The following is a 22,710-nucleotide window of genomic DNA, read 5'->3' as shown; positions in this document are numbered from 1 at the left end:
CAGGATCCGAGCTCCACCCAGGCTCTTATGTCCCCTTTCCAGTACCCGTCACACACCTGTGCTGGGGACGAGCTGGGTGTGGGCCTGCATACACCTCAGGTCCTGTGTGTCTCGTCCCACTCGCTAGGTGCGGGTGGTCACACTTGCTAGGTATGTGGGTCTAGTCGTACACTTTGTAGGGTCTTAATGTATTTCTTGGGAGTTTATTACATGTTTTAAAGTGGAATTTGTGTAAATATTTTGTTTTCTTTCTATACTTTTTCCAACTTATATTACAGTTCGCTCTGTTTAAATAATTAAGATCATCTACTTAAATGTGAGTCATTTACAGCCGGTTTCAAAGGTGAGTACGTCAAGATTCATGCAGGAATCAAAGCGCAGTGCAGGGAGTTGGGTCAGAGCCGGCAATCTGCTTGTCCTGCCGGTGGCGTTGGCTGGAGGCACGAAGGATGCGCCGGAGAGGCTGGTGGTCCAGGTCACCAAACAGGGAGACAGTTGTCCTGGGATCTGGCTGTGACGCCTGAGATGGGACATGAGTGTGTAGGATCCAGTCAGGGACACATAACCTTCCCCTAATTTTGCAGAAACACCAAGCCAACCTCAGGTTCTTCCTATAAAACAAAAGAAAACAGGCCTGTGTTCTTCAAAAATTCAGCGTCACGTAAGATGAAGAAAGTCTGAGGACTGGGTCCAGGTAAAAGGAGATGAAGGGGACACAACACCTGAACACGATGTGTGACCCTGGACTAGTCAGTGCTCGAGGGAGGGTCCACAAAGGATGTCATTGCATGGAGACCAGATGGAGTATGGATGGCGGATTAGCTAGAAAGCCTGAGTCAAGGCCGATTTCTTTTTTTTTTTTTAAACATCTTTATTGAAGTATAATTGCTTTACAATGGTGTGTTAGTTTCTGCTTTATAACAGAGTGGATCAGTTATACATATACATATGTTCCCATATCTCTTCCCTCTTGCATCTCCCTCCCTCCCACCCTCCCCATCCCACCCCTCTAGGTGGTCACAAAGCCCCGAGCTGATCTCCCTGTGCTATGCGGCTGCTTCCCACTAGCTATCTATTTTACATTTGGTAGTGTATATATGTCCATGACACTCTCTCACCCTGTCACATCTCACCCCTCCCCCTCCCCATATCCTCAAGTCCATTCTCTAGTAGGTCTGTGTCTTTATTCCCGTCTTGCCACTAGGTTCTTCATGGCCTTTTTTTTTTTTTCCCCTTAGATTCCATATATATGTGTTAGCATACTGTATTTGTTTTTCTCTTTCTGACTTACTTCACTCTGTATGACAGACTCTAACTCCATCCACCTCATTACAAATACCTCCATTTCATTTCTTTTTATGGCTGAGTAATATTCCATTGTATATATGTGCCACATCTTCTTTATCCATTCATCTGTCGATGGACACTTAGGTTGCTTCCATGTCCTGGCTATTGTAAATAGAGCTGCAATGAACATTTTGGTACATGACTCTTTTTGAACTATGGTTTTCTCAGGGTATATGCCCAGTAGTGGGATTGCTGGGTCGTATGGTAGTTCTATTTGTAGTTTTTTAAGGAACCTCCATACTATTCTCCATAGTGGCTGTATCAATTTACATTCCCACCAACAGTGCAAGAGTGTTCCCTTTCATCCACACCCTCTCCAGCATTTATTGTTTCTAGATTTTTTGATGATGGCCATTCTGACTGGTGTGAGATGATATCTCATTGTAGTTTTGATTTGCATTTCTCTAATGATTAATGATGTTGAGCATTCTTTCATGTGTCTGTTGGCAATCTGTATATCTTCTTTGGAGAAATGTCTGTTTAGGTCTTCTGCCCATTTTTGGATTGGGTTTTTCTTTTTTTTGTTATTGAGCTGCATGAGCTGCTTGTAAATCTTGGAGATTAATCCTTTGTCAGTTGCTTCATTTGCAAATATTTTCTCCCATTCTGATGGTTGTCTTTTGGTCTTATTTATGGTTTCCTTTGCTGTGCAAAAGCTTTTAAGTTTCATTAGGTCCCATTTGTTTATTTGTGTTCTTATTTCCATTTCTCTGGGAGCTGGGTCAAAAAGAATCTTGCTGTGATGTATGTCATAAGAGTGTTCTGCCTATGTTTTCCTCTAAGAGTTTGATAATGTCTGGCCTTACACTTATGTCTTTAATCCATTTTGAGTTTATTTTTGTGCATGGTGTCAGGGAGTGTTCTAATTTCATACTTTTACATGTATCTGTCCAATTTTCCCAGCACCACTTATTGAAGAGGCTGTCTTTTCTCCATTGTATATTCTTGCCTCCTTTATCAAAGTTAAGGTGACCATATGTGCGTGGGTTTATCTCTGGGCTTTCTATCCTGTTCCATTGATCTATATTTCTGTTTTTGTGCCAGTACCAAACTGTCTTGATTACTGTAGCTTTGTAATATAGTCTGAAGTCAGGGAGCCTGATTCCCCCAGCTCCATTTTTCGTTCTCAAGATTGCTTTGGCTATTCGGGGTCTTTTGTGTTTCCATACAAATTGTGAAATTTTTTGTTCTAGTTCTGTGAAAAATGCCAGTGGTAGTTTGATAGGGATTGCATTGAATCTGTAGATTGCTTTGGGTAGTAGAGTCATTTTCACAATGTTGATTCTTCCAATCCAAGAACATGGTATATCTCTCCATCTATTTGTATCATCTTTAATTTCTTTCATCAGTGTCTTATAATTTTCTGCATACAGGTCTTTTGTCTCCTTAGGTAGGTTTATTCCTAGATATTTTATTCTTTTTGTTGCAATGGTAAACGGGAGTGTTTTCTTAATTTCACTTACAGATTTTTCATCATTAGTGTATAGAAATGCAAGAGATTTCTGTGCATTAATTTTGTATCCTGCTACTTTACCAAATTCATTGATTAGCTCTAGGAGTTTTCTGGTAGCATCTTTAGGATTCTCTATGTATAGTATCATGTCATCTGCAAACAGTGACAGCTTTACTTCTTCTTTTCCGATTTGGATTCCTTTTATTTCTTTTTCTTCTTTGATTGCTGTGGCCAACACTTCCAAAACTATGTTGAATAATAGTGGTGAGAGTGGGCAACCTTGTCTTGTTCCTGATCTTAGTGGAAATGGTTTCAGTTTTTCACCATTGAGGACAATGTTGGCTGTGGGTTTGTCATATACGGCCTTTATTATGTTGAGGAAAGTTCCCTCTATGCCTACTTTCTGCAGGGTTTTTATCGTAAATGGGTGTTGAATTTTGTCAAAAGCTTTCTCTGCATCTATTGAGATGATCATATGGTTTTTCTCCTTCAATTTGTTAATATGGTGTATCACGTTGATTGATTTGCGTATATTGAAGAATCCTTGCATTCCTGGGATAAACCCCGCTTGATCATGGTGTATGATCCTTTTAATGTGCTGTTGGATTCTGTTTGCTAGTATTTTGTTGAGGATTTTTGCATCTGTGTTCATCAGTGATATTGGCCTGTAGTTTTCTTTCTTTGTGACATCTTTGTCTGGTTTTGGTATCAGGGTGATGGTGGCCTCGTAGAATGAGTTTGGGAGTGTTCCTCCCTCTGCAATATTTTGGAAGAGTTTGAGAAGGATAGGTGTTAGCTCTTCTCTAAATGTTTGATAGAATTCACCTGTGAAGCCATCTGGTCCTGGGCTTTTGTTTGTTGGAAGGTTTTTAATCACAGTTTCAATTTCAGTGCTTGTGATTGGTCTGTTCATATTTTCTATTTCTTCCTGGTTCAGTCTCGGCAGGTTGTGCATTTCTAAGAATCTGTCCATTTCTTCCAGGTTGTCCATTTTATTGGCATACAGTTGCTTGTAGTAATCTCTCATGATCGTTTGTATTTCTGCAGTGTCAGTGGTTACTTCCCCTTTTTCATTTCTAATTCTATTGATTTGAGTCTTCTCCCTTTTTCTCTTGATGAGTCTGGCTAATGGTTTATCAATTTTGTTTATCTTCTCAAAGAACCAGCTTTTAGTTTCATTGATTTTTGCTATTGTTTCCTTCATTTCTTTTTCATTTATTTCTGACCTGATCTTTATGATTTCTTTCCTTCTGCTAGCTTTGGGGTTTTTTTGTTCTTCTTTCTCTAATTGCTTTAGGTGCAAGGTTAGGTTGTTTATTTGAGATGTTTTCTGTTTCTTGAGGTAGGCTTGTATTGCTATAAACTTCCCTCTTAGAACTGCTTTTGCTGCGTCCCATAGGTTTTGGGTCGTCGTGTCTCCATTGTCATTTGTTTCTAGGTATTTTTTGATTTCCCCTTTGGTTTCTTCAGTGATCACTTCGTTATTAAGTAGTGTATTTTGTAGCCTCCATGTGTTTGTATTTTTTACAGATCTTTTCCTGTAATTGATATCTAGTCTCATAGCGTTGTGGTCGGAAAAGATACTTGATACGATTTCAATTTTCTTAAATTTACCAAGGCTTGATTTGTGACCCAAGATGTGATCTATCCTGGAGAATGTTCCATGAGCACTTGAGAAAAATGTGTATTCTCTTGTTTTTGGGTGGAATGTCCTATAAATATCAATTAAGTCCATCTTGTTTAATGTCTCATTTAAAGCTTGTGTTTCCTTATTTATTTTCATTTTGGATGATCTGTCCATTGGTGAAAGTGGGGTGTTAAAGTCCCCTACTATGATTGTGTTGCTGTCGATTTCCCCTTTTATGGCTGTTAGTATTTGCCTTATGTATTGAGGTGCTCCTATGTTGGGTGCATAAATATTTACAATTGTTATACCTTCCTCTTGGATCGATCCCTTGATCATTATATAGTGTCCTTCTTTGTCTCTTGTAATAGTCTTTATTTTAAAGTCTATTTTGTCTGATATGAGAATTGCTACTCCAGCTTTCTTTTGATTTCCATTTGCATGGAATATCTTTTTCCATCCCCTCACTTTCAGTCTGTATGTGTCTCTAGGTCTGAAGTGGGTCTCTTGTAGACAGCATATATATGGGTCTTGTTTTTGTATCCATTCAGCCAGTCTGTGTCTTTTGGTGGGAGCATTTAATCCATTTACATTCAAGGTAACTATCGATATGTATGTTCCTATTCCCATTTTCTTAAATGTTTTGGGTTTGTTATTGTAGGTGTTTTCCTTCTCTTGTGTTTCTTGCCTAGAGAAGTTCCTTTAGCATTTGTTGTAAAGCTGGTTTGGTGGTGCTGAACTCTCTCAGCTTTTGCTTGTCTGTAAAGGTTTTAATTTCTCCATCAAATCTGAAAGAGATCCTTGCTGGGTAGAGTAATCTTGGTTGTAGGTTTTTCTCCTTCATCACTTTAAGTATATCCTGCCACTCCCTTCTGGCTTGCAGAGTTTCTGCTGAAAGATCAGATGTTAACCTTATGGGGATTCCCTTGTGTGTTTTTTGTTGTTTTTCCCTTGCTGCTTTTAATATGTTTTCTTTATATTTAATTTTTGACAGTTTGATTAATATGTGTCTTGGCATGTTTCTCCTTGGATTTATCCTGTATGGGACTCTCTGTGCTTCCAGGACTTGATTAACTATTTCCTTTCCCATATTAGGGAAGTTTTCAACTATAATCTCTTCAAATATTTTCTCAGTCCCTTTCTTTTTCTCTTCTTCTTCTGGGACCCCTATAATTCGAATGTTGGTGCGTTTAATGTTGTCCCAGAGGTCTCTGAGACTGTCCTCAGTTCTTTTCATTCTTTTTTCTTTATCCTGCTCTGCAGTAGTTATTTCCACCATTTTATCTTCCAGGTCACTTATACGTTCTTCTGTCTCCATTATTCTGCTATTGATCCCATCTAGAGTATTTTTAATTTCCTTTATTGTGTTTTTCATCGTTGCTTGGTTCCTCTTTAGTTCTTCTACGTCCTTGTTAAATATTTCTTGCATTTTGTCTATTCTATTTCCAAGATTTTGGATCATCCTTACTATCATTATTCTGAATTCTTTTTCAGGTAGACTACCTATTTCCTCTTCATTTGTTAGATCTGGTGTGTTTTGACCCTGCTCCTTCATCTGCTGTGTGTTTTTCTGTCATCTCATTTTGCTTATCTTACTGTGTTTGGGGTCTCCTTTTCACAGGCTGCAGGTTCGTAGTTCCCATTGTTTTTGGTGTCTGTCCCCAGTGGCTAAGGTTGGTTCAGTGGCTTGTGTAGGCTTCCTAGTTGGAGGGGACTAGTGCTTGTGTTCTGGTGGATGAGGCTGGATCTTGTCTTTCTGGTGGGCACGTCCACGTCTGGTGGTGTATTTTGGGGTGTCTGTGGCCTTATTATGATTTTAGGCAGCCTCTCTGCTAATGGATGGGGCTGTGTTCCTGTCTTGCTAGTTGTTTGGCATAGGGTGTCCAGCACTGTAGCTTGCTGGTTGTTGAGTGAAGCTGGGTCTTGATGTTGAGATGGAGATCTCTGAGAGATTTTTGCCGTTTGGTATTACGTGGAGCTGGGAGGTCTCTTGTGGACCAGTGTCCTGAAGTTGGCTCTCCCACCTCAGAGGCACGGCCCTGGTGCCTGGCTGGAGCACCAAGAGCCTTTCATGCACACGGCTCAGAGTAAAAGGGAGAAAAAATAGAAAGAAAGAAAGAAAGAGGATATGATATAGTGAAGTAAAATAAAGCTATTATAAAGCAAAGTTATAGAGACAAAATCTCACCCAGAAGCATATACATATACACTCACAAAAAAAGGAACAGGGGAAAAATTAATATATCCTGCTCCCAAAGTCCACCTCCTGAATTTGGGATGATTCGTTGTCTATTCAGGTATTCAACAGATGCAGGCACATCAAGTTGACTGTGGAGCTTTAATCCGCTGCTCCTGAGGCTGCAGGGAGAGATTTCCCTTTCTCTTCTTTGTTCGCACAGCTCCCTGGGTTCAGCTTTGGATCTGGACCCGCCTCTGCGTGTAGGTCGCCTGAGGACGTCTGTTCCCCGCCCAGACAGGACGGGGTTAAAGGAGCCGCTGCTTCGGGGGCTCTGGCTCACTCAGGCGGGGGGAGGGAGCGGTACGGAGGAGGCGGGGCGAGCCTGCGGCGTCAGAGGCGTCGTGACGTTGCAGCAGCGTGAGGCGCGCCGTGCCTTCTCCCAGGAAGTTGTCCCCGGATCACGGGACCCTGGCAGTGGCGGGCTGCACCGGCTCCCGGGAGGGGCGGTGTGGAGAGTGACCTGTGCTCGCACACAGGCTTCTTGGTGGCGGCAGCAGCAGCCTTAGTGTCTCAGGCCCGTCTCTGGGGTCCGCGCTGATGGCCGCGGCTCGCGCCCGTCTCTGGAGCTCGTTTAGGCGGCGCTCTGAATCCCCTCTCCTCGCGCACCAGGAAACAGAGAGGTAAGAAAATGTCTCTTGCCTCTTCGGCAGCTCCAGACCTTTTCCCGGACTCCCTCCCGGCTAGCTGTGGTGTGCTAACCCCTTCAGGCTGTGTTCACGCCGCCAGCCCCAGTCCTCTCCCTGCGATCCGACCGCAGCCCGAGCCTCAGCTCCCAGCCCCCGCCTGCCCCGGCGGGGGAGCAGACAGGCCTCTCGGGCTGGTGAGTGCTGGTTGGCGCCGAGCCTCTGTGCGGGAGTCTCTCCGCTTTGCCCTCCGCACCCCTGTGGCTGCGCTCTCCTCCGTGGCTCGAAGCTCCCCCCTCCGCCACCCGCAGTCTCCGTCCGTGAAGGGGCTTCCTAGTGCGTGGACACCTTTCCTCCTTCACGGCTCCCTCCCACTGGTGCAGGGCCCGTCCCGATTCTTTTGTCTCTGTTATTTCTTTTTTCTTTTGCCCTACCCAGGTACGGGGGGAGTTTCTTTCCTTTTGGGAGGTCTCACGTTTGCCAGCGTTCAGTGGGTGTTCTGTAGGAGCAGTTCCACGTGTAGATGTATTTCTACTGTATCTGTGAGAAGGAAGGTGATCTCCACATCTTACTCTTCCGCCATCTTCTCCTCTCTGAGTCAAGGCCGATTTCTTGAATGGGGCAACCGTCCTGTGGTTCTGCAGGGGCGTCTGTCTCTGTTGTCAGGAAACCACCCGAAAGTGTAAATAGATCGTGTGTCTTCAGTACTCATCTAAGGGACTTAGCCGTAAATGTGTGTGATTCATGCAGCCTCCTCCTAAGTAGTTTAGAGAAAATACGTGTTTAATGCAAACATGAAGGGAAGCTACTCCTAGCAGCCCCTCGCCATTCCTTGTCTGGAGAGTGCCAGATTTTCAACTGTTCTTTTCCTGCTCTGCCTGCATCTTCCTGCTCAGTGCATTGGATCGGCAGACGTTTACTGAGCAGCTGTTACGATCACTGAATTGAACACACGTACGTATCGAGAGCCTGCTGTTGATTTAGGGCCAGGAATGTGCGGACGGTGGGCCTGGGCCCTGGAGCTGCGTGTGGAGGTGTTACAGGACGCAGCAGGGGGGCCCTGGAGGTCAGGCGCGGACCGGGATTTGAAGGATGAGGGGTCTGAGGTCAGGAGGCAGGGCAGGGAGGGAGTTCCAGGTGCAGCTGAGCTCTGTAGGAAGGCGTGGGGTGTGCAAAGGCTGCGGTGAAAGGGTGTGAGGAGTGGGCTGTGCAGGCAGGTAGGCTTAGAGCTTGAAGGGCGTTGGAACACCCTCATAAAGTTGGGACCACTCCCCTGAAGTGTTTGAAAGGTGGGCGTGATCAGATTCACAGCAGCCCTGTTCACTTATGCATTCAGCAGGTACTTACTGAGTGCCTACTATGTGCCAGGCACTGTCCCGGGCTCTGGGATCCATTATGAGAAAAACAGACAAACACACACAACCCCTGCCCTCGTGGAGAGTCTAATGCCTCGTGGAGACAGGTGAACAATGAACGTCATAAATAAATTATCTGTAGGTTGAGTTAAGTGCTGGGGAAAATATGGAGAAGGGTAAGGAAGGGAACTTTTTAGTTTTTTTGAAGAAGGGGATTCCAAGGCATTTTATGCTTCCATATTTTTTTCGTTGTCCTGTCGGCATACGATTCCTCTTGTCTGATGGGTTGCTGAGGTCAGTGGTAGGGGAGTGCCCCATTGTGAAAGGGGACAGAACACTGGCAGGGGAGAGAACTGCTGCAAAGTGTCCCAGGGAACCAAGGAGTTAGACCCTGCCAGGTCTAACTCTCGAAGGATGGCACCTTCTTTGTTAATTCAGAGAAATTTAAAGTGGGGGGAAATAGGGAGGGAGCCATCAGGGTGGCTCTCGCCGAGAAGGAGGGGCTTGAGCCAACGCTTGACAAGAGGCCAAACCCATGCAGCTCCGGTTTCCCTGGATTTCACAGGAATGAGGTGTTTCAGAATCTCGCATTCCCTTCATGTGCTTGTTAGGCAAAGTATGAGATTAAACAATAAAACTGGTTTAATGACGTGATGCCCGCCTTCACCTGCCGTCCTGCTCCCCCGGGAGTTCTTGTTTCCACAGCTCCTGGGGTGACGGGGGCGGGTGGTCAAACCGCGATGGATGTGGTTTGCTCTGGGCTCTTTGCTCAGCATCCTCGCTGCTTTTGTGTCCTGGTGACGAGGTGGGTAATATTTCCTTGTCACTGTCCTCTGAGTGCTGTTTCAGAGACAATAAAATAAATATATGGCCTCTTTATCTTAGAGGCCAAAGATACGGAAAGTGCTTGTGACAAGGAGATGTGAGTGACACCGAGAAGAATCTAGTAGGTTTCCCGAATCCCAGCCCCCAGCTGCCTCTAAGGCACAAGCACCATATATCATTTTCTGTTTCTAAAACCAGTCCTGCAAAGCTCTTGTTTCCTATATTCATGAACACAATTTCAACTGGTAGGAAAGCCTCCTAAAATAGGTAGGAAGATTTTGCTTGGCTCCTATATGTGGTTGAAGGACTATTTTCACACTTTAATTTCCACAAGGAAAAAAATTCTAGTAGTTTGCATAATACACATATAATGCCATACATAAATGGTACAAGGTAGGTGTTTTTAGTTTGACATTTTCTTAAGTGACACAGAGAGCTCACGAGAAATATCTATTTATATAGTTTTGCCTGTATTCATTTCCAAATACTTCAGTAAAGATGGAAAAAAGGAGAACTAAAAAAGAGGGTTTGTATATAAAGATGGGATATATCTGGGATAGAATTGGAATAGAATTGGGATGGTGCTAAGAATTAGTTCATCTTACACTGTGATCTAGTTATGCTTTGTTATTATTGTCGATAGATTTCTTTAGAAATCTAAGTTCCCCTCAGTTGTAACCCAGACACACCTGCCATGCATCAATTTTTTTTTATCAGAGATGCTCCATCCTGCTCTGGTTCCAGCAGTGATAGTTTGGTGGTTGTTATGGAAGCGATTTTTATTAGGCTGTAAGGAGTATCTCTAAAGCCCCAGCGACCTCTGCAGACCTGCCTGTCCCCCTTCTAATGCAGACCCTCCTTTCCCAGGCACCACGCGGCCACCTTCATTTGGGAAGAGAATAGCTTCCCTTCCTGGTGAGGTGCTGCCCCCTGGGAGGAGGGAGGGGAGTATTTTTGCCACTTTACAGAAGAGAAATGGAGACGACAGCGTGGTCCAGATGGTGCGAGAAGGGGGGCCTCTTGGAGGCACCTGGGTCCCATCCCACTGTTCACTCTAGGAGCGTGTGCTTTCCCTGGGCCTTCTCAAAATAACCGATTAGACTCACTGTACGCCTCCGTCCCAACACGCTTTTTAGTCTTCGTTTGTACCTTAGGAGGATCCCAAGGTGAAAGAAACTCATAAATATGACAACATTCCACCCAAAGCACTGGATTCTATTTTTTACGCCAAAGAAGGAAGGAAGAAACCAAAGGCAGAACCTTTAATCCAAAGCGGGGCAGGTAATGTGAAATTCTGTGTTGCTGTCGGCAATTCGAAATGCTGCCGGGTCAGGAATCTGCTTTTCCAGACCAATTTCATCCTGCAAAGATATGACTTGTAATGATCTGATTTAAAAACCCGACTCGTAACTGTCTGACTTGTTAATAAATTGTTCGGCATGTAGGGCCGTGGTAGGGGGAGTAGAAAAGCAAAATTGCAGGGCTGAGGGCGATGGGATTCTCCTACTAGGAAGCCCTCCAAGATAAACGCAGGATTTAAAAGTAATCCTGTCATCTCTGTGGACCTCTGGGAGGGCATATTTTCCCTTAAGGACCAATGACACTGAAAACAGCCAACAAACATATCAACCTTTTGAGGGAAACATGAACATAAAAGCCATCCGAACCCGTTGTTCGGGTTTACTTTTTGAGTATGAGAGACATTTAAAAGATTAAACTTCAGAAGTAATTTTAAAGTGAAATAATTTAAAATACACTCCTTTCAGTCCTACTCCTAGTCTTACTACTGTTGCTACTACCACTAGTATTACTGTTACTACCATTACCAGTACTACTGTTACTACTACTGTTAGTAGTTAGCAGTAGCTCCTACTATTATCAGCTCTGACTGGGGGCCAGGCTCTGAAGGAGGTGCTTTCTGTGACTGTGTCATCTGTAGGTGTGACGGACACTTACAAGACCTAAGTCCCGTGGCTGGTCGTGGAGAAGAGAGGGGGTGGCGGGAAGGAGGGCTTCCCTTGTCGTCTCTGCAGCATCTGACAAGTTTGGAGGTCACTTGTCTTAAGCTGTCTTCTCCCTTGGCTCTCAGTACCATACAGAACGACTCCGGTTTTCTTCTCTTTGCTCCCCGTTTCTTAGCTTCCTGTGTTTGCTTCAGGCTACAGAGCTGGACGTTTCCCTATCGCCTTTCTCTGGCTGCTCGCCGTCTCCTGGCCCCCCCCCTCCCATGACAGATGCGTCATCCTGCCGTGCACCAGGCGCTGGTCCGGACACGCAGGCGTTCAGGCTTGTTCCTTCCATCCTCGGAGCTCACGGCCTGGCAGGCGAGGCAGATGCGTGAGCACAGAGGCCACGCTGTTCTAATCCGCCCTCACGGGGGTCATCACGGAGCCTACTGAACCTGTACTACCTGAAATTCTGTAGCATATTAACAGTAATAGAAAATTTAATCACCGAGTGAAATGTCTTTCTTGGGAAAACATACCCTCCAGGAGCGGCCTGGGCCTCCTGGGGGAGCGTGGCGTGCTGGGACTCACATTCCAGCTGTGGCCCTCGTGAGCCTGTGACCTGGGCATCATTCCTTACCTGAAAACAGATGTCGTAGGTGTGTCTGAGGATTGCCATGAGTATTAATATCAAAGGCGTAGATAGAGGAGCCCCTGGGGCACGTGGGTTCCGCCCTCTCCTCTCCTCTTCCATCCCTTATTCTCCAGCCCAGGGCTTGGGGGAAGGTTCTTCCGGGACCGGGGGCCGGGAAGGGCAAGAATGGACCCCGTGAGGGTGGGGAGGCCCAGGACTCTTGACTGAGGAAAGGGATGGGCTGTGATCGCAGCTTCCCGTTTTGGGTCATTGAGCTCGTCAGTGGCCACATGCGCCTCCTCTTGGATGCTGGAGGCACTGGCGAGCCCACTTCTTTTTCTCCTGCTGTCACCTGTTGCTTCTGATATGGGTGAGGATAAACTTTTCAAGAACCTTGGGATTTTATAGGCATTTAATATTGATACATCCAGTTGTAGTGCTAATTAGATGATTTTATCTGTCAACCAAGCTGAGTGGCTTACAGTGTACAGATTCAACCCCTGTGTCGTTAAAGCCCGGCTCTTGAATATATTTTGAAGTAATGCATCTGTGTGTCCTTAAAATCTGATGTTGGTGTCTCGTGGTTGCTTTGCGTTTATTTCTAACTGAATGAACCGAGCACACACTTGTCAAACGTTCACTGTATTTTGTCTCTGGCCTGAGTTCCGTGGGGGTGGGACACAGGGATGACGGTGACTGCCAGGGTCTGGGACCTTTGTGGAGACAGTGCAGGTGTTGAGGGCCACTGAACCCAGCACCTTGACTGAAGCAAAATCAAGGGTGGTGGGGAAATGGAGGTGAGGTGGTGTGTGGGTCCCGGGGTCCCTCGGCCAGGCCGCCTGCCAGTGACACAAGAAGCTCCAAGGGTGCTGAGTTGTAACTGTGGTTTGGGTCAGAAAAGGTATAATGAACATCGGTTTGAAAACCCTGTCTGTATTATTTTTCTCCAGATGGTGACGTGTATAAAGCCCAGACTCCTAACAAGGAAACCCAAGGAGCACCAGAAGTTAAGGAGGCCCCAGACGTGCATGTGGAGGTGCCTGTGGACCAGGTGGGTGGCGGGCCCCGCAGGACTGTGCCCACCTCCTTCTCACTGCTGCTCCGTCAGCCCTGCCTGCGTCTCATCCCCAGCCCCTCCCCAGAGCTCTCCCTGGCCTCTAGAATGTTCTTTGTCCCCTGCAGTTGGCTACTGCTCATGTTTCAGATCCTATGCTGTGCATTTTCCTGTCTGCCCATCTTTCTCCCCGAGGCTCTTCTGCTGCCAGGACCCTTCGTAGCACACGTCACAGTTTGTGACGGCATATTCAGCTGTATTTGGTACTGGCCCTTTTCCACACTAAGCTGTAAGCTCCATAAGGCGATGGTCTGCTTTGCTCACTTCTGTAGCCCCTGTTCCTAGCAGAGGTCCTGGCAGGTAGAAGGCTCTTAGGAATCATCGGTGGAAGGATGGGATGATGATATAATCAGACCATGTGGTCGGGAATCATGCGTCTGCCCCTTCCTAGCTTCCCGACCTCAGGCCTCGGTCTCCTTGTGCATGCGGCGGAGGCGATGTCACCGTGCAGGTCAGCCTGAGCACCAAGTGAAGTAGTGCACGCGTTAGTGCCCGGTCCAGGGCCTGGCGCACAGTGGACCCTCCCTCTCTGTGTCCCTCCTCCTGGCCTCATGGAGGAGAGAGGTGAGGGGGAGAGGGGCAGGAGGACGGGAAGGGAGAGGTGAGGGGGAGAGGGGCAGGAGGACGGGAAGGGAGAGGTGATGGGGAGAGGGGCAGGAGGACGGGAAGGGAGAGGTGAGGGGGAGAGGGGCTGACTTCGAGGCCTGGTGCCTGGACAGGAGCAGAAGCAAAGGGCCCCAGGCCCGAGGCGGAGGCCTGGGTTCCAGCTGGCTCTGCCCCCTCCCCCCGGTGCACCCAGCAGGTCTCCAAGGCCCCTGGGCCCCAATCCTGGGCCTCGAAGGGGAGTCTGTGCCAGGTAAGCTCCGAAATGCATGACTTTGCCTCTGGTATCTACCTGGAGGCATTAAAGGTCCACTTCCAATTACTGGCTTTTGAGAAAATAATTTATATTCTGTATAAGGTCAGTATTAGCGTTTGAGTCCCATTTTTGTTCCTCTTAAATAAAGTAGGTCCCAGCCCTGCGCTTGCCCCAGATCACAGGAACCAGCGAGCTTTCCTGCTCCTCTTTCAGTACTAATCACTCTTCACCTTGTCATTTATTTTTAACTTCTGCAATTTTTTCCCTGTGATATATTTTAAAAATGTCATAACTCTGTCTTCATGTAGTAGCCTTCCACTTCCTCTTGACATTTTGAGCACTTTTCTCATATGTCCTGTTGTATTTCCTAAATTACTAGTAATATTATTCTTTTCCTCGACGTGACAAAAAATGACCCAAAGATTTGGTCTTCTCTTAAAACCCAAACTAACAGTTCAAAGAATTTTATAGTAATAATATTAAGACATTTTAGGCAGTTACTTTTTTATACCAAATTTATCATCCCCACACTTCCACCTCCAACATGAATTATTGTTATTGATCTATTATTGTGTGTTTTCTGGGTTGTACACTGAGAGTGTCTGGCACAGTTTTAAACGGAGGTAAAGTCCTAGTGTAACAAATAGTGTTTCCGTAACTGTTTGGGAACGGTAAACGTAAATTTCCGTTGCTAGCGTTATTTGAGTTCCATTGTATTCGCGGCTGTGGAGTGAGATGGATTTCCCCAGGCTGGTGTGTAGTGGGAGGGAAGAAGAGGTTTGATGGGGGGAAGCAGTGTCCACACCACACAACAGGGGCCGCACACCTGGAGACCTGCATGAGAGGTGCTGGTCTTCATTTGTGTTCTGGTGGTGGGTAAGCTCTCGGAGCCACCGGTTTCCTTCTGGAAGGAGGGGAGGATACTTGTTTTCATGCCTTTAGGACTTTCTGGTTCATAATGAAGAACGGTTTGGCCTTTATATTAAACTATTTGATTACGGTGGTGCCTTTTATCATAACCTGGAGCGCTTTTCTCATGCTTTTGAGTGACTGGCTTTAAGCTGTGGGCGTCTCATCATTTCCCGAATGGCTGGTAGCTGCAACATTGCGCTTTCTCCACTTTTGTGTTGCCGGAAAGATAAAATGTTACAAAATATAACATCCCAACTAGTCAATTTATGAATTTGGAGTCAAACTGTGCTGGGCGAAGGGAACCTCAGGAATGAGGACCCCTCCGGGTCCAAGGGGGCAGGTGTGGTTTGTTCAGCCTGTTGGCAGCTGATGACACCTGTGAATAACAGGGTCGCAGGTCAGGGTTGAGGCCACGCAGACCGTCCTGCAGCAGCCTCGGCCCGCGACACTGCACTCCCGCTGCTGAGTGAAGGTTGAAGTTGAGGTTCGGATGAGTGTGGAAGGTGGGCTGTCCCTTGTTCCTGCCAGGTGACATCGTGTGACATCCGCTTTTTCTGTGATGGTGAGCGAGGCTGACTGTGGCCGCCTAACCTTCCCTTCACTCCAGTGCCGAGAAGCTTCCCCCCAGGACTTCTGAGTCGGTCAGGAACTCCTTGGAACTGTGCAGCGAGGGCAGGAGTGTCAGGTGCTCAGCGGTAAAGAGACGCCATCAGCTGCTTAGACTGTTCGTCTTCCTGGCGGTCCAGGAGGGCTGTTAGCGGTGCCTTTTGACCTGCTCTCTGATTCCTAAGATGCTCCCATTTTTCTGGCTCTGTCTCCCGATTGTTTTCTCTTTAATTTACCCACAGAGTGATACATACTTCCAAGCAGACGTGTCACTTTTTCTGTCCTCCTACGTCAGCCACTTGGTTTTCCACCACCTGACACCTTTGCAGTTGATTTCAAAGAGCCGCTCATTTTCCTGCCTACGTTGGAAGGTGCATGCTTACATTCCAGGGCCTCTGGTCGTAAAAGCTTATTCTCGAGAACAAACTTGACATTGAGACCCTCGTAGAATTCTGTTGACACCCATCTTTGGCTCATGAGAGAATCAAGATCGAGGTGCCGGGTTAGAGAAGCTGTGCTCTGAGTTAATGGAGTGATTTCAGTGCCTGTATCATGAATGGTGAAGCTCAAGCCACCGAACCCTGTTTGTCCTGAACCAAGCGGTTCCTGAACAGGACGAAAGGCTAAGCTGTGGAAAATATAATGAAAGTGCAAGGGAGACAATGCTAGGGATTGAGACTGGCTGTGGCATGACATTAGAAAGCGTTTTACTGAGGGTCAGCCATGGTGACAGGGATTATGGTCCATGGTCTTTAGTCACCTTTTTCCTCTTCTGTGCTGCACTGTCTCCTTTTGAGTTTTCACTTTTAAGAAATTATGATTTGCTTTCAGTGTCTTGTTTCTCATTGGCTTTAGTAGCGGTTAATGTATCCCCTTGCCATCCACCGCCCCCTCCAGCCTTTCTCTATCCGAGCTTGAGTGGAGGACAAGGGTGATTGAGTTAACTGTCCGCTTTATCAGCTTTGATTCTCCCAGAGTGTTGACTTTTTACACCAGCTTCTATTTTAAAGTCCTGAGTTATTATACCTCAATGTTAAGGAAACAATTTTTAGCACTTGTAATATGCACAAAAGTGACATCCAGATATTAAGACATTGATGTTGAAGTTCTGTCTGATATAAGGACTACATTTGTCACAAAGTAATGTCTTCTGCCAGATTTAAGATTATATTTATTTCTTTAATATTTTTAAAATTAATTAATTAATTTATTTTTGGCTGCGTTGGGTCTCCATTGCTGTATGCGGGCTTTCTCTGGTTGTGGCGAGCGGGGGCTACTCTTTGTTGCGGTGTGCAGGCTTCTCATTGCGGTGACTTCTCTTGTTGCGGAGCACGGGCTCTAGGCGTGCGGGCTTCAGAAGTTGTGGTGCACGGGCTTAGTTGCTCTGCGGCATGTAGGATCTTCCTGGACCAGGGCTCGAACCCGTGTCCCCTGCATTGGCAGGCGGATTCTTAACCACTGCACCACCAGGGAAGCCCCTTATATTTATTTTTATAAGTACTTTAAAAAGAGAAAAATGCCTAGAATTGCAGTCTCTGTTTAGCCAGGACCCTGACCTTTGATTCCTTTTGGGGGAAATAGTTCAGCATCTCTCTGCACATGCTCAACTCTATTTTAGCAGAGTAGCTTTACGATATCATTTTGCAGCAGGCAATAAGCAGGTGTATAAACCCCAGGTCTGCAGTTGATGCATGAGAAGGCTTGACTGAAATCACAGTGGACTGAGTCCAGGTCTGACCTCTGCTGAAATTCACTTATTTTCAGGAGTCCCAGGGAGTCCGACAGGAAGAGAGAGGGCCTTTCCTTAGATTCTGCAGCAGCTACCAGAGTGGTCACCTTCCACTGTACTTCCCGTAATTCACTTCACTCCAGAGACAAGCTAAGAATAAGACACTAACTGAAGTAAAACCAAAATAATGTGGACTAATTAGGAGAAGGTCCGTCTAAATTTGTGTAATCTCTGAATTGTTTAATAAGAAAAAACATAACGCAGCTTTAAAGCTTTGTTACTTTCAGCTGCAGAGTGGCTCAGACTAAGCTCATATCTGTCCCTGGGGTTCCCACATTAATGAATAAATTAGAAAGTGTAATTAGCACTACTAAGATGCCTTTAGCTGTAAGGAACAGAAAACCTAAGGAGAAGTGGCTTAAACAATAGGAGACGCTTACCACGCATGCCCTAGAGGTCTAGAGGCTCCCGGCAAAAGCTGCAAAGGTTCCAGAGTTGCAGCCCAGCGGCTTGTGGGGTCACTGAGGGCTCATCTTCCCAGGGCTCCCCTGCCTTCCTCAGCACGTTGACTTTCGGCTTCTGGCTTGTTTCCTTAAGACGTTACTTAGGCTCTGGGCGGTACACGGAGACACGTGAACATCCACAAGAAGGAGAGAGAGACCGTTTCCTTCCCTGAGACTTCTGCAAATAGTGAGAAAAGTCTTTACTACATATTGCTGAATCAGTGAACGAGTCAGTGATTGGCATCACGTCAATTATTCTGTGAAAGAATGTGCTTTTAACTTCTCTTTAAGTGCAGTTTGAGCAGCCCCAGCGAGCTTTCTTCATCACGGTTCCTTCTCTGTATAAACCATAGGGAGAGAATGCTCATGCAGTCAGGGTCTGAGTTCTCAGAAGGTTTGGGTGACTGAGGTCTGGGCTAATGAGATCGACTGTATTGAACACACTTGTCTACACAGCCGCAGAGCTGGCAGGAGCTGTCGGGTCACTAACATCAGTTCTGGTCACTCGGTAAGAGCTGGCTTCTCCACCCACTTTAGCTCAGGTGTAGCTACGCGACCTGCCGTCACCCATGACGGGTGACACTTACAGGCAGAGGCATTAAGAGCCAGCGTGGACTTGGCTACGTGCCTTCTTTGCCTCTGAGGTCTTGGAAATAGCAGGGCTCGGAGTCTCCTGGGTGGTTGATGAACGGGAGGCCCTCACCAGCCCACCTGTTCCCACTGACACAGACATGTAATTGAAGGAGCCCCGATGGGCACCTTTATTTTGGCCCCAGAACCGAACGATTTGCCCCTGGCGTGGAGAGAGGTTCCAGGATACCAAGTATGATAGCTTGTTGCCTTTTGCCAGCAAGTTATGACAACCGGGAGATTATCCACAAGGGGGGTGCGCACACGGCCAGGTGGGAAGCAGGACCAGCCAGGCCGTGGTGGTGTCTCTTGGGCTCAGAGGAAGAGGGTGCTGCTCAGGGTCCCCAAGGGCGTGCTGAGAAGTACAGAGGTGTCTGCAGTGACCACTCTCTCTGTTTTACACAAAAGGGATTTATAGTGTCTCCAAGTTTTCTCCAACAATTTTATTAAACAGGTTTGTTACCAAAAGTGGCGTCCGGCTGTTCGCTGCTCCAAAGCCAATACTCGAGGGCAAAGTTGGTGGAAAGGAAAGTTTGCTTTATTCTGGAGGCTGGCAACTGCGGGTGGGCGGTGGGAGGGTGGACTCGTGTCTAAAGGCCGATTCCCGCACCGCTCACAATCAGGGGGCAAGAGCTTTTATAGACGGAGGGCGGGGGCTTCATGCAGAAACAGCACAGTCGGCTCTGACGGTCATCTTAAAATTGGTCATTGGTGCTCTGACCAGCGTCATCTTGGTTGGTTTAAGTACAGTTAGTCTTCAGTTCCAGGGTCGGTTTGTTCCCACTTCTTTGAGGCCAATTCTCGGAATTGTGGCAGCTTGTGTCATGGCTACAGTCTGGTCATCATGGAGTTAACTTCTCCCACCTGGTGGGGTTTTCAGTGTCTACAAGACGGCTCCCAGGACACGGCTCAGATTATTATCTATAGCCCTTGAGGAGGGACTAAAGGTCCTTGACTCTGCTAATGACTAAACTATTATTATTTTGTCCTGTTGGACTGTTTTCCTTCGCTTTGCATGTTGTCACTTCTCTGATTAAAGTTATTCTTTGGTTAGAGTTTTCCTGCAGACAAAAGGCAGGCAGAAGACATGGAGGGGGAAAGACTATAGGGTCCCACTCCGTTTCAGGCTGGCCCTTGGTTGGAGGAGCCAAAGGTAAAAATGCAGAGCAGACGCAACCTTGGACTTGAAGTAACCACTGTGGAAAAACTGGTGACTTTTCAGCTTTACCTGTAGAAATGGTCAGAAAGTCACATGGCTTCATGCACTCTTTGCTTCTTTAAAGGACTTTGACACAGGTTGACTGCGACTAAATCTAACACATGGCGTATTTTCTCCCCAGAAACCAGCCGAGATCGTGAAAGAAGAGACACATGGTCACATGCCTAGTTTTGAAAGCAACAAGGTGAGTTAATTCTACTTTTATTTGGTACTTGACGGCTTGAGGCTAAGGCGCCTTTTTATCCTTTTAACATGTTGGGTGGAGCTCTTGTTTGATGGAGAAGGGGTCAGAGAGCCAAGTCATTCCAGGATACGAATCAGCATAGGGTTGGACCAGAGTGTTCCTCTTCTGCAGGCTGTACCTCACATCAGGTCTCTTGTGTGCCAGAAATTACAGGAGTAGTTTTCATGGCTTCTACACTAGTCTTTACCACCTTTTACTATACTTCCAGTCACAGACTGAAAAGCTTTTTTTCCCAACAACTTTCAAGATATATTTTTAGAGGGGGAAGAAGGAGAGGAAGGAAGGAGAGGGGAACCGTGGCAGCAGGCGTGGGGAGGCTCCGTTGTCCCGGATACCTTGGACACTGGTTTTGTGGGTTGTCAGTGCTGTGTAAACGGCACGTCTTGGCTGAGGACATGAGCAGCACACGCGCTATAGATGGCAGCATGAGCTCGTGCAGAACGCACTCTGTGGTTTGTGTTTGTCCAGTTGCTTTACGTGTGCCGTCAGTGCAGGAAGCATGTTTCCTCCATGGTACGTGATGAGATTACGTGACTGATCTGTATAAAATATGTGTATTGGGAAAACAGAATTTACTTTTAATTTTTTTTTAATAAATTTATTTAATTAATTTATTTATTTTTGGTTGTGTTGGGTCTTCGTTTCTGTGCGAGGGCTTTCTAGTTGTGGCGAGTGGGGGCCACTCACTATCGCGGCCTCTCTTGTTGCGGAGCACAGGCTCCAGACGCGCAGGCTCAGTAGTTGTGGCTCACGGGCCCAGTTGCTTCGCGGCATGTGGGATCTTCCCAGACCAGGGCTCGAACCCGTGTCCCCTGCACTGGCAGGCAGATTCTCAACCACTGCGCCACCAGGGAAGCCCACTTTTAATTTTAATTTTTAAAATTAAATTTTTAAAATTAAAAGCCCACTTTTAATTTTTTAATCGAGGGATATTTGACAACTAAAACTCGTATATTTTTAAGGTGTACAATTTGATATATGTATCCATTGTGAGATAAGCACCGTGATCAAGCTAATTAACATAGCCGTGCATGTGTGTGTGTGTGTGTGTGTGTGTGTGTGTGTGGTGAGAACATTCAAGACAAAATCTACGTTAAATATACAATTCATGTAGCGAAGAAGCAGACTTTTGGGAGCTAGTTTTTAAGATTCTGTCTCTGGATTTTCTTTTCAAGGTGGTTTCTTGCTTTTAAGTTTCTGGCCCCAGGCAGGAGGTCATGTAACACATCTGGGCTATTGAGTCTGTCCTGATGGCAGACTGTGAAGAAATCTGTGGGTGTGGTGGCATCGCAGGTGATCCTCTCCTGCCCTGAGACGTGCCCCGCACTGTCCTGGCTCTGCGTTAGGAAGAGGGAGCAGAGTCAGCTCCTGGGTCCTGCCCACCTTGGAAAGGGGTGTTTGTGGGAAAGGACGTGGGTCCTCAGGAAGTTTGTTCGGGTTTTTCAGCGTGAAAGGAGTTTATGATCTGAGACAGACAGTTAGAGGAAATAATCTTTCAGACGATTCTCTGTCCTTCCTTATAGTCTTAAATATTTCTGACCAGGAGGAGGTGTCAGGGAAAGGTATACTGTCTGTGTCTGGATGGTTAGGGAAGCCTTTCAAATGTGGAGGGACGAGGCTGCTCACGGCGGCTGACGAGTGTAAGACCGTGTCTGGGGGTGGGAAGACGGCGGTCCCGGGGCACTGGGGGTCGAGGGGCCAAAGGTTACCTGCTTGCTTCGGGGCCGTGGAGGAAAGGGTGCTGTTCCGATTCAGCCACGGAGTAGCCGAATGCCATGTTTTAATGGAAACATGGCACCGGTGTATTTTGCCTGCATTGAGTTTATACTGCCACTTGGATATCTGTGCACACTGGCTGTGGACATTCATCATCTATGCTGTGCTGACTTGTTCTGTAACTATATCTCCTCTGGCCTCTGGGAGCATCTTGTGCATTAGCCGCTGACATCAGTCAGTAGGCTTAATTTCTTAGCGTGAATCAAAGGGTTTTTCTCAATGCCAGCAATATCATTGGAATAATGGCAAATCCAAGCGCCTTGTTTGCAGCTATCTGGGTTAAGAACCTAAGCTTTTGGGGAAGGAAGGTGATAAGGAGCAACTGAGCCTCCTTCTCTTGCCCAAACACCGGTGACTTATGTCGGGCAGAAGGGCTGGATCGAGCAGACGCATCTTCACGGAGCCTTTGCCATGGGCTGGGCACGTGCTGGCCCCTGTCACTCATGTCCCAGCCCACCCACACATCACTCTTTCAGGTGGTGCCAATCCCCGCTTTATAGACTCAAAACCAGTGAGATGGAGAGATCTGAGAGGGAATCTGCCGCGCCAGCAGTTAGAAGGCAGGGTGCTTGGCTTTGAACCCAGTTTTGAACGATTCCAAAGCGTGTGTTTCCTCCCCAGCGAACCACGCGTCTGATTCCTCAGAGGAGACATCCCCTGCGTCATGCTTGCTGGTCTAACCCCTCCCAAGACAGGTGCTCTGTGATGTTCAGGGCTGGGTTCACGGTGTGTGACTCTCCAGGATGTTTTAGTCCTGTCAGGTCCACAGGACTCCGTCTCTGCTTCAGCACGAGCTGAACAAAAACTTCGCTGGTGTGAAATGCCCCATGGAGTTGAAGGTCATCGGCCCTAAAATCTAGCCCATGCTTTTATGGGCTCAGAAAGAGAGCAAGCATTGTATAAGCATGGCAGTAGCTAGTAATACTAATAAAGAGAAATATTACTCAATTAACACTTCCTGGCCGATAGGCCACAGTGATCTGTGTCTCTCAGTGAACTGTGGTTTTATTTGGCATTTCACTTGTCTGTTCACTTGAAAAATTGATCCTGTGATATTTATTTGACATTGAAT

The 22,710-nt window shown here is 46.6% G+C and overlaps 1 protein-coding gene across 1 annotated transcript in view; it reads left to right on the top strand.

The window, feature by feature from the left end:
• ALLC (allantoicase) overlaps window positions 1-22,498 on the top strand; it is a 92,129-nt gene extending 69,631 nt beyond the window's left edge. The window contains 4 exon segments of the mRNA XM_059942628.1: window positions 10,621-10,747; window positions 12,997-13,097; window positions 19,740-19,802; window positions 22,427-22,498. Coding sequence (XP_059798611.1) covers window positions 10,621-10,747; window positions 12,997-13,097; window positions 19,740-19,802; window positions 22,427-22,498 — 363 coding nt within the window.
• The last annotated feature ends 212 nt before the right edge of the window (window positions 22,499-22,710 follow it).

Source organism: Balaenoptera ricei, chromosome 13, assembly GCF_028023285.1.
Source record: "Balaenoptera ricei isolate mBalRic1 chromosome 13, mBalRic1.hap2, whole genome shotgun sequence".
NCBI classification, from domain to species: Eukaryota; Metazoa; Chordata; class Mammalia; order Artiodactyla; family Balaenopteridae; genus Balaenoptera; species Balaenoptera ricei.
This window is presented reverse-complemented; position numbering and strand designations above follow the sequence as displayed.